At 48.5% G+C, this 12005-nt stretch overlaps 1 protein-coding gene across 1 annotated transcript; it reads left to right on the top strand.

Moving 5' to 3' along the window:
- The first annotated feature begins 1405 nt into the window (after positions 1–1405).
- LOC119178363 (ribosome biogenesis protein NOP53) lies at positions 1406–2793 on the top strand. Its single transcript, XM_037429561.2, has one exon. It carries the CDS (start codon positions 1429–1431, stop codon positions 2749–2751), a length of 1323 nt encoding a protein of 440 aa, XP_037285458.2. The 5' UTR covers positions 1406–1428; the 3' UTR covers positions 2752–2793.
- The last annotated feature ends 9212 nt before the right edge of the window (positions 2794–12005 follow it).

Genomic DNA, 12005 nt, shown 5'->3' on the forward strand with positions numbered 1-12005 from the left:
AATCGGCTGCAAGCTGCCGGACCACTTGCGTAGTAAGACCCGCAGGGCGCGGGTTCAAATCCCGGCTGCGGCGGCTGCATTTCCGATGGAGGCGGAAATGTTGTAGGCCCGTGTGCTCAGATTTGGGTGCACGTTAAAGAACCCCAGGTGGTCTAAATTTCCGGAGCCCTCCACTACGGCGTCTCTCATAATCATATAGTGGTTTTGGGACGTTAAACCCCATCATATCAATCAATCAATCACTTGCGTAGTAACACAAATGTGCGGAGGCCCCGCCTCCGTAGCCTTCGCTCCAATGTCAAGAAAAGCTGTCGCCGAGTATACTTGCTAACAGCTGCTAATGATAGCTACATAAAAGCAGCCTTGAATGCACAGTTGAGCGGTCAGACAGAAGGACACTATAAATGCTAAATTGTGAATATATGCAGAACAGTTGCAGAATGTCGGCACTTACAGGAACAACTGTAAAGGTGGAATATAAGTGGAACTTTCAACAAGTTTGGTTATGAAAAACTATATGGAGAACAAATGGCTTACAATAAAAGTTGTTCCTGTCATATCCTGGTGCCACCTTCACTTGATAGTTGAATCCTTCGATGATTTCTGTGCAGTTAAATCTTATTTGGTTATGTTACGTCTCCGGTTCTTAGAACAATGCCACTTGGATATGTCACGTCACCTCGGTTATGTTGCTAAGCGCAGGTCAGACTTGGCACATGTTGAATTAATCTGTAAGCTACAGCTTGACCAATATTTGTCTAATACATAATCACTCTCGCAACATCTTCTTTCATTCGTTTTCGATGCTGCGTGACCTATATATGCCTAGTGAAAATGATGCCATTCCTAGCTGGATGAATGCAGCAGCAAATTTTTCGACACTGAAAATTTTCCAGCTGGAGATGGAAACATTTCCAGCAGGAATAGTTGGGCAGTGCTGCCTTGCAAGTGAATCGTCGACAATTAAAGGCGTCGCACATAAAAGACCATGACTCTTGTTGGTTTTAATGGTCACTTTCTGTCTCCCTACCTGTTAACGAGCACGAAGGAATTGTAACAAGGAAGTATTTACCTCCTATTTCAACTGTGGTTGTCTGCCTTTATCTGCAGCATTTGCGCGCGCTCAGCATGACTCAGCTATACTACTTTTTTACTTGCTCTGAGATAACGTGGAAAGCGAAGGCCAAAAGGAATGCAGCTGGCATCGAGGCACCTTAAGCCAGACTTCCGTTATTGGTGGCATGCAGCCTGTAGCCGAATGTTTTTCCAGAAGAGTACCTTTTAATGCAAATTTGCGTCAATTTAGACAAATTTAGACAAGAACGACCAGATATAGACATCATCTGCTGCACCAACTGGCAACCATCACAGTCTAGTGAAATTTCGAGTCGCAGACAGTTCCAATCCAACTTTCCTTTTCTTGTCAAAATGGCAGCGACCACGAAGCGTAAGCGTCTCGGCGTGAGTAAAAACCGCAAGAAAGCGTGGAAAAAACATTGTGACGTCAACGATGTCGAAGAATTTCTGGAAGAACAGCGCTTCGATGAGCGGATCGGTGGTTCCATTTCCAGTAAGCCAGACGATCAGCTGTTCTTCGTGGACAAGCTGCCCGTGACGGCTAAGAGCTCGGCTGCCGCTAGCGCTGCGAGCAAGAAGCTGCGCCGTAACCGCAAGCTGAAGTGCTTCAAAAACCTCGAGTCGAGCTCCAAGGTAAAAGCACCCGTGAAACCGCGCCGGGTACGGTACCCCGACGCTCGTAAGCCTGCCGGAGTTCGCGAAGCACAGAGGCAGCGCCTCGCCAAGCGTCTCGAACAAGGCGCCGTAGATCGACTGCGGAGCGTTGCGCGAAAGGCTAAAGTCGTCACGAGCCGGTTCGACTTGACGGGCCTTAGCGACCTCTGGGGCAACGAAGACGGCGGAGAATCGACGCCGACAGCGGCTGACGCGGTGAACTACCGCGTGCCGTCGCACAGGCATCAAAAGCCGTCGCTGCTGCCCGCCGTGGAGCCGCCGCACCCGGGGACTTCGTACAACCCATCGTACGCAGACCACCAGGACCTCCTGCGGCGAGCGGTGGAGGTTGAGCAGCGGAAGTTGAACGAGGAACGTCGCCTCGACCGCTGCCTGGCGATGCCGAACAAGCGGGACTGGCCCACCGAGCAGGACCGACTCGCCGAGATGTCCCAGGGACTGTACGACCAGGAGGAGGACGAGCAGGAGAGTGAGCAGAAAACCGTGGACTGTGAAGCGAACGTCGAAGTCGCTTTGCCAGCGCCAACCGCCGTTCGTAAGACCCGGCAGCAGAGACGTCGTGCCGCCGAGCAAAAGAAGTTGCGTCGGGAGGCTAAGGAGCGCAAGCAGGCCCGCGTGTTGGCCAACGACGTGTACCGCATCCGGACGCTGAAGGCGCAGCTCCGGCGCAACGCCGAGCTGTCCGAGGCGCGTCAGAAGCGCCGCCAGCAGCGCGAGGTCGACAAGCTGTACAACGCGCGGCGACTGAGCGCCTACAAGTATGAGGAACCGGACTTGCCGCTCAAGCTGTCCAGTGAATTGCGCGAGTCCTTGCGCGAGCTGCGGCCCGAGGTGAACGTGCTCGAGGACCGATACAAGAGCCTGCAGCGTCGAAACGTGATCGAGACGCGCAAGCAGCAGAAGAAGGTGGTCAAGTACAAACCCAAGAAAGCGGTCAAGCGCTCGCACAGGCAGTTTGCCGAGGCCGACGAACAGAGGTGGAAAAAGGAGCTTCAATAATAAAAGAGAGAAGCATCTTCACTTCTCTGTGTTTACCGTGCACGTGCCTGTGTCCCACTTATAGTGCGTTTTCAGAAAATAATTGATTGATATGTGGGGTTTATTGTCCCAAAACCACCATATGATTATGAGAGACACTGTAGTGGAGGGCTCCGAAAATTTCCGACACCTAGGGTTTTTTAACGTGCACCCAAATCTGAGCACACGGGCCTACAACATTTCCGCCTCCACCGGAAATGCAGCTGCCGCAGCTGGGATTCGGTCCCGCAACCTGCGGGTCAGCAGCAGAGTACCTTAGCCACTAGACCACCGTCGCGGGGCGCGTTTTCAAAGAGAGTAGTCAAGTAGCCGAGGGGTAACACTTCACAGGATCAGTTTAATGTGTGCTGTACCTCTGTAAATGATTGTTAAGGCCTTCGCAGTTATGTTCATGATTCTATTCACATAGTTTATTAAGTATTGTCTGCAACTGACCCCCAATCGTGCTGTAGGTTGACCTCTGTTCAGGGTAGGTTTGAGAATCAGGCAGCCCTAATGTAGGATTGTAGGTTTGTTGATCTGTAGGTTTGAGAATCGAGCAGCCCAATTGCATGCACACTGTTGCAAGCAAGCATCAAATTGAGGCTTAGTGTGATTATGATTGTTTATTTTTGCCAGTTTCTGCAGTCCCTGGTGAAAGATGGCTGTAACGTAAAAGCATTGCCTGATGTAAAACAATGTATCAAACTGAGAGAAAGGAAGGGTACCTGTTGTTGGTCTGAAGGCACACATGCGCTTATAAGATAATTTTCATATGTTCAACATACTGTCGGCAGCAAAAGCTTGTGCGAACTGCATCGCTGCGTCTCCTTCCATGACACAGTGGGTGTTGAGGATATCAGTCGCAGCCTCCACGATAAGATCCGGCAACAGCACATTGGCTAAACGCGCTGTCTCTAATCGCCTCAACATCCGCCGCATCACAGTAGGTGATGCAGCGATTCAGTCTTTCGCCGCTCGGCCACATGCTCGAGATCCTGACAACCTTTGTGGCCAACACTACAATAAATGCTTGTCTGCAAAAAAGGCTGCTACATAGTGCAACCAATCAACCTCTTGAAGCTGTCCTGGGTAACTAATGCTGATTCACAATTCACAACTTGTCATAACTACAAGAAATGCATTTACAGTGTGCTTTGGACGTCTGAACATTTTTGTTCTAAGGGCCATTTCACTTGAATGGTTGGCTAAGCAAGTTACTGCAACTTAAAATGTTTGTAAACAAAACAAACTGCAATAATATTTAGTGTATAATTCACTCATTTTCTGCCGCTCACTTCATCCAGTGGTATCAGTGATTGCACCTGACTTAAAGCATTTAGTTCCATGGTGTGCCTTAAAGAAGAGCCTGGGATTTCTATTGCTGCCCCGAAGTGTCAAGGGCGACTATTGCACCCCGTGTTGACATTCGCAGTTGATCTGCAGGCTGTTCGTAAACTTTGGTTTCTTCATGCTTTGATGATTTTGTTTATACGTCTTCAGCTGATCATCATGTCAGAAGGGGCAATAACCGGCACACTTGCCCTTCCGTGTGGTGTTGACCAGTGCTGCCATCGTGCACCCTAACTCGGCAGCTGCTATTTGCAGTGCTGTTGTGTGTGTTGAATCAACTGATGGGGACACCTGAATTGCTTTGCTGCACTCGCATATCCAAATTTGCTGTAGTCCTCAACGTAGAGGTGTCCACAATGCATATTTATTCGATTGTTCAAGAACCTGCTACCTTTCAATAAAGTGTAGAAACTATGAGACAAGCAGAAAGGAAAAAAAGACATGCTGCTGTTATCAACTTTGGATATGTTCACTTTTATTTCCCTTGTTTTCCCTATAGTTTTCATTATCAAAATCAAAATTTTTGTTAGCTCCCATCTTACTTTTTACATGCCTGTCATCTTCGCATTAGTGATATTGTAACGCACTCTTCAATAAACTCTTTTAATACGCTAACGTACGCTGGGCGAACTTGTGCCCGAGAATAATAGCACAGCTAGATTGTCTCGAGGATTCCCTTCTGCTTCCTCTTCTACGTTCGTCTTTTTTCCCAACACGGTTCGCGCGCAGCTGGGTCCCACAGGCTCGTGCGTCGCAAATCTACTAGAAGGCACAAGTATTTGCTAGCGTGCGTAATTTGAAGTCACAATGTGTCATTGCCCCCCTTTCCAGTGTGCATCGTCCCGATGCTTGTGTCAAACTGGTCGCATGGCAGTCATTCACAAACCCTCGTCGGGGATGTCGTTAACGTCAAAGAACGTTGTATCTTCAGCGTTTCATTGCCTGTTGTGATATGGTTTCATCCTGACGACATGCACAGTTTCCGTGCGATGCCGCCGTCGGGATTGAATATCCTGTCCCTCTGGCATAACTTCATAGTTGAGCGAGCCGACGCGACGGAGCACTCTGTACGGACCGAAATAGCGGCGAAGCAGTTTTTCTGACAGGCCACGTATTCGTACAGGAATCCACACCCATACTCTGTCTCCTGGTGCGTACTGGACGTCTCTTCTTCGCAGATTGCATCGATGCTTGTCGGTTTTCTGCTGTTGGAGAATGCGATATCGTGCCAGCTGTCTGGCTTCTTCTGCTCTTTGTATGTAGTCGTGAACGTCATAGTAATTCTCGGGCGTCTCGTCAATAGGTAACATTGCATCTAAAGGTGTCGTTACCGTCCGGCCAAAAACAAGTTGGAATGGCGTCATCCGTGTTGTCTCTTGCATCGCAGTGTTATAGGCGAATGTTGCATAGGGTAATATTTTATCCCAAGTACGGTGTTCTATATCAACGTACATTGACAACATATCAGCCAGCGTTCTGTTCAGTCGTTCCGTAAGACCATTTGCTTGAGGATGATATGCCGTCGTTTTTCTATGACTGGTGTGCGTCAATTTCATGATACATTTCATCAGGTCGGCCGTAAATGCAGTCCCTCGGTCCGTGATCAACGCTTTTGGAGCTCCGTGCCGCAGTACTATGTTGGAGACGAAGAATTCGGCTACTTCAACGGCTGATCCTTTAACAAGAGTAGCTGTCTCGGCATATCTGGTTAAATAGTCGGTGGCAACTATTATCCACCGTTTTCCCGATGACGACGTAGGAAATGGGCCCAGTAAGTCCATTCCCACTTGTGTGAATGGGGCTTCTGGTGGTTCTATCGGTTGAAGGAGACCTGCTGGTTTTAGCGGTGGCGTTTTACGTCTTTGGCAGTCCCGGCAGGTTCTGACATAGTGTCATACAGAGCTAAGCAACTTCGGCCAGTAGTATTTAGTGCGGATGCGTGCTAACGTTCTGCTTACTCCTAAGTGTCCAGCTGATGGATCGTCGTGGCAAGCCTCCAAAATCTCTGGTCGCAGAGGTGAAGGGACGACAAGCAGGAATGTCGCTGTATTGTTGTCAAAGTTCCTTTTATACAGGATGTTGTTTCGTAGGACAAACGCTGACAAGCCGCGGACAAAAGGTCGTGGAACATCGACAGACTGTCCTTGTAGGTACTTGATCAAGAGGAGTATCTCAGGGTCGGATCGCTGCTGAAGTGCCATCTCTGATGGTGTCACAGCTCCCAAGAAAATAAAATCTTCACCACCCTCGGTGGAAGCAGAAGCAGCAGGTTGAATCGGAGCACGTGACAAGCAGCCCGCATCACTGTGCTTGCGACCTGACTTGTACACAAGCGTGATATCATACTCCTGTAATCGCAAGCTCCATCGTGCAAGCCGTCCACATGGGTCCTTGAGATTAGCAAGCCAGCATAGCGAATGATGGTCGCTTATAGCCCGAAAAGGCCTACCATATAAATATGGTCGAAACTTGCTGATAGCCCATACCACGGCAAGGCATTCTTTCTCGGTCGCTGAGTAGTTCACCTCAGCTTTCGAAAGAGTGCGACTGGCATACGCAATGACTCGTTCTTGTCCGTTTTGCCATTGGATGAGCACGGCCCCAAGACCTAAATTGCTTGCATCTGTGTGGATATCGGTTTCCGCTTCCTCGTCAAAATGCGCCAGAACAGGATGGCTTTGAAGGCACTTTCGTAGTTCATTGAAGGCATCCTCTTGTTCGGCAAGCCATACGAAAGGCATTTCCTCTTTTGTCAGCCGTGTCAGTGGTTCAGCAATTTGTGAAAATTTTTTAACGAATCGTCGATAATAGGCGCAGAGACCTAAAAATCGCCTAACAGCCTTTTTGTCTGTTGGCTTCGGAAATCTTGCTACGGCCTCAGTTTTTGCAGGGTCTGGGCGGACGCCTTCTGCACTGATGACATGGCCGAGAAAAAGGAGCTCACGGAAGCCGAAATGACATTTCTGTGGTTTTATCGTCAAGTCCGCTGATTTGATCGCAGTGAGCACGGCCCGGAGCCTTTCCAAATGTTGGTCAAAGGTAGCAGAGAAAACTACAACATCGTCGAGATAAACCAGACATGACTGCCATTTAAGACCACAGAGCACTGTGTCCATCATCCGTTGGAATGTGGCGGGTGCTGAACAAAGGCCAAAAGGGAGTACCTTGAACTCGTATAAACCGTCAGGTGTCACAAACGCTGTCTTTTCGCGATCTCTTTCGTCAACTTCTATCTGCCAATACCAACTTTTAAGATCCAATGAGGAAAAATACCTGGCATTTCACAGCCTATCCAGAGTGTCATCAATTCTCGGCAGAGGATAAACATCCCGTTTGGTGACGGCATTCAGCTTTCGATAATCAACACAGAAACGTAAGGTTTGGTCTTTTTTTTTCACAAGAACAACAGGTGACGCCCATGGACTTGATGAAGGCTGGACTACATCGTCTTTGAGCATTTCTTTAACCTGATTACCAATAGCTTCTCTTTCTTTTGGTGACACTCGGTAGGGATGCTGGTGTATTGGCCTCACTGACTCGTCGACAATGATGCGATGTTTGGTGACAGGAGTGCGTCGAACCTTAGATGACAACGAGAAACATTCGGCGAATTCCCTTAAAAGACCCTCTATTTGCTCTTTTTCGCTCGGTAGTAGGCCTGGCTCGATGTCGATGGCTGCAAGGACAGACTCCACGTCTTCGAAATCAGAATCATTGGTTTCAAAAGTTCGCAGCTCCGTAACCTGGACGAAATCATTCAGACTGGCGATGACGGTTCCTTTTGCAACATGCTGCACCTCATTTCCAAAGTTTGTGAGTAGAACGTTTGCACATCCGTCACGTAACTTAACAAGGCCTCGTGTCATGCAGATCCCTTTTTGGAGTAGTAAGGCAGTGTTGTTGTCAGCAAATCCTTCGAATTCGCTGAATGCTTTGTTGTTTACTGCGACAGATATGCTCGATCTTGGCGGCACCATGACGCCATCATCTGCAATACAAAGGTCATATACGTTTTCTTCCGTTTCAAAGGTAGCAATCGCGTGCCTAGTCGAGAATGAGACGGAAGATTCTCGCAAGTTAATTACAGCGCCATTAGCTCGTAAGAAATCCATGCCGATAATCAAGTCTCTTGAGCATTCCGGCAGCACAATAAAACTGGCGACATACGTGAAACCCCGTATTCCGATTCTTGCTGTGCATATTCCAGTAGGGTCGATGAGGTGCCCTCCTGCTGTGCGAACTTGTGGTCCCTTCCAAGGAGTCGGCACTTTCTTTAGTATTTTAGAAAGTCCGCTACTCATCACTGAATAATCTGCGCCGGTATCTACCAGTCCGATGACTTCATAGCCGTCAACGAACACACGTAAATCGGAAGCAACGTCACTATCGAAGCACCGGTTTCTGAATCGGTCGTCGTTGAGAGTCAGCACTGGAGGTTTTTCTGCATTAGCATCGACAGTGGCCTTGCCTCCACAGGTCGCTGACTCTAGTTTTCCCGACGTGGGCTTGGGGAACGAGACCTTGGGGAGCTTGCTGAAGGTCGGGGGCTAGGCGATCTATACCTCCCCGTTGTCGTTGCCCGAGGTCGGTGTCGTTGGAAGTCACTTGAGGTTTGACGACCTGACAGGTATTCTTCAATTTCGAAGGGACGTTCACCATTTCGTGGTCGAGGTGCATTAACAGGAAAACCACGTAGTCCTGCCTGGCGGTAGTGGCACGTTCGGTAGAGATGACCAGGCTCCCCACAGTGGTAACACAGCGGTATCCTGTCGGGGGTGCGCCAGACATCGCTCTTCCTTAGTCTCCTCTCTGGCGTTGGCTGCAGGGTGCTCGGCGGCATCGGGTACTGCATAGGTGTAGCCGCCGCGACGTCCGCACGTCCTGGAGGTCCTCGTAGTAGCACATCAGCATACGTCATTCTCGTCTTCTGTTGTAGTGGCAGCCCTGGCTGTGCGTTGCTCGAAGGTTCGCGTACCACCTGCCTGACCTCCTCACGGATCACATCGGCCAGAGACGAAAGCATTGGTGCGTTCTGGTCAAGACGCTGCCTCTGCAGCTCTTCTCGCACAACAGACCGCACCAGCTCGCGTAGTGCTTCCATGCCGTTACCGAAGGCTGGTGGCAACATGTCCAAGGAAGTGACAATCGCATCCCGGTTGTATAACCTTGCTCGCTGTTGTAGCGTCCTTTCCATTGTAGTAGCCTCGGAACGAAACTCGGCGACGGTGCGCGGCGGGCTTCGAATTAGTCCGGCAAAGAGTTCTTGCTTCACGCCTCGCATCAGATGGCGCAGCTTCCTGTCTTCGCTCATATTTGAATCTGCTCGGTGGAATAAGCGAGACATGTCTTCCACATACATGGCGACAGTTTCGTTATTGCGCTGATTTCTTGTCTGGAGCGCAGCTTCAGCTCTCTCTTTGCAGTCTGTGTTCGGGAAAGCAGCGAGCAGCTCCCGTCGAAAATCATTCCATGACCGGAAGGTGGCTTCGTGGTTTTCATACCACGTTCGTGCGCTATCTTCCAGTGCGAAGTAAACACTTCCAAGTTTGCGCTCTTCCCCATATCCGTTAGCCTTTGCGACGCGTTCAAAGTGCTCAAGCCAGTGCTCTGCGTCCTCGTAGCTTTCGCCGTGGAAAGGCTTTGGTAGCATTGGCTGGTTTACAACAATGTTGGCTGAAGTGACCTGAGCTGTCATGTCAGTTGCGTACCCGTTCACAGCCGTTGATGTTCCAAGCGAAGTCGATAAAGGTGAAAATTCAGGACCCTCACCACGTAGGCGTCGACTGCAGCGCTGATGAACAGGCGTCAGCTCGTTGGGTCGAAATCGCTGTGGTTCTGGACTGTGCTCCGTCACTCGAGAGGGGCTTGGCATCATACCCAGCACTTCCACCAGATTTGTAACGCACTCTTCAATAAACTCTTTTAATACGCTAACGTACGCTGGGCGAACTTGTGCCCGAGAATAATAGCACAGCTAGATTGTCTCGAGGATGCCCTTCTGCTTCCTCTTCTACGTTCGTCTTTTTTCCCAACACGGTTCGCGCGCAGCTGGGTCCCACAGGCTCGTGTGTCGCAAATCATCTAGAAGGCACAAGTATTTGCTAGCGTGCGTAATTTGAAGTCACAATGTGTCAATATGTTTGAAATATCCAAATCGGTAGGGGTAAATAAATACTTCATTCAAGTTCATTTATTGTCAAGTCATTCTCTAATGTCAGTCACAGAACTTGGAAATGCATTTCGATAGGATTATGTGCATAGTAAAAAGCCTTTCAGTACTGATGCTCCCTTGGCTGCAAGAAGTGTTAAAGAGGGCAACATCAGGTAACATGAATCAAGCTTGTGACTTGCAGTTTCTGAGCAGTTTCAGTTCTCCTTATATATGGGAGGGGTTATTTGTGACCTCACATTGGTTAAACATGCTGCAACTTTCTCGGCCACATTTTGGCAGTCTTGCCCTTAGTGGTATGTTGTCAAAGTTGAAGCTAGCACAAATTACTGATCACTTTCAATTTCGCTCGCGTTGACTCTGGCGTATAAATGAATGTGCATTGGAGCATAGACAGCATGATATAGTTCATACTAGGGCTCTCTGCTCACTTGGGTGCACGTCACTGCTTGTTTCTGGCACATCACTGACTATCCAATTAATTATGTTTACTGTTAGAGCTTCATTAACTTAATTTATGAACTAACCTGCCACAAACATGTAAAATTGCCTGGTTTGCAATAATGAGTCCAGAGGAGGCTACTTTGGGTTCTGCCCGTGTAGTATGTTGCTATGTCTATTCTCTCCAGCACTTGCCTGCTAATTTTAACTCTGCTTAATGAAAACAATTTATAGTCCCCTCAGAGATTGAATTGACGAGCTTTTACTGTGATAAACGTACTCTAATTCTGGGCTTCTATTATGGTAAGCATGAAAGTATCAGATTATGTACGCAAACTGAGAGACTCCGTAATCCAGCTTCAAGGCTCGTCCGCCAGCCTGCACAACGTTCTAGTTTTTTGTGACTTTTAGGTGCAATCTAAAAATGTACATCCTACTATGATTGCAAAAAGGATGCTTGAGCCTGTCGCTATAATTTACAATCTTCCCATTTCTACCAACAACTAATCACACGTTCTGGCTAGTTGTCTGTTCCTTTGAGGCAAAAATCGGACGTAAAGTGAGACAAGAACTGTGCTTATTCCCATCTCATTCATGACCGTGTTTAATTTTTAAGCTATATATGCTCAATAACAGACTACCAACTAGTATGACTGGCAGCAGTGCTCGCGGCCAACTGCCTCCTAATTGGTGTTACTGAGACCTTTAAAAGCTGGAATGAAAGCCAAAATGAATCATTACAGCAAGTGGCCCACGATTTCCAAGTTAACATTCTTCACTTTACTTCACTTTTATTTCCTTAAAGACCCCTACAGGGGGTCTTTAAGGAAATAAAAAAAGGGGTGGTGTATAACAAAAAAATGGCAGCATATCCACAGAGTGAATTATGGAGAGTGGGATGAAGCATCCGTCCGTCCATTCGTTCTTGCTTCCGTCCGTACATGCGTGCGTCTGTTCGTGCGTCCGCACGTCCATCTGTGCATCCGTCCCTGCGTTCGTCCATGCATCCGCTCCTGCGTACGTTCATGCGTCCATCCATCTGTGCAGCCATCCGTGCATCCGTCCATGCATCTGTCTGTGTGTCCGTTCGTCCACCTATTCAACAATCTAAGTACCACCATCTTGCATCTTTTCTTCATATATTACTCATATAAAAGCACCGCCATCCAGCGGACATTCCCAGGGCTGAACGAGAGGATGCACACGCACACTTTCTTACGGCTTGCGCTTCGTGTCTACTTCCCACCTTTAACCACCTTGAGTTCATGGTATA

This window comes from Rhipicephalus microplus, chromosome 1 (assembly GCF_043290135.1).
Source record: "Rhipicephalus microplus isolate Deutch F79 chromosome 1, USDA_Rmic, whole genome shotgun sequence".
Taxonomy (NCBI): domain Eukaryota; kingdom Metazoa; phylum Arthropoda; class Arachnida; order Ixodida; family Ixodidae; genus Rhipicephalus; species Rhipicephalus microplus.

What these genes read in the sequence shown, in the direction of transcription:
- LOC119178363 (XM_037429561.2), top strand. Translation starts at nt 1,429, where the DNA reads ATGGCAGCGACCACGAAGCGTAAGCGTCTCGGCGTGAGTAAAAACCGC.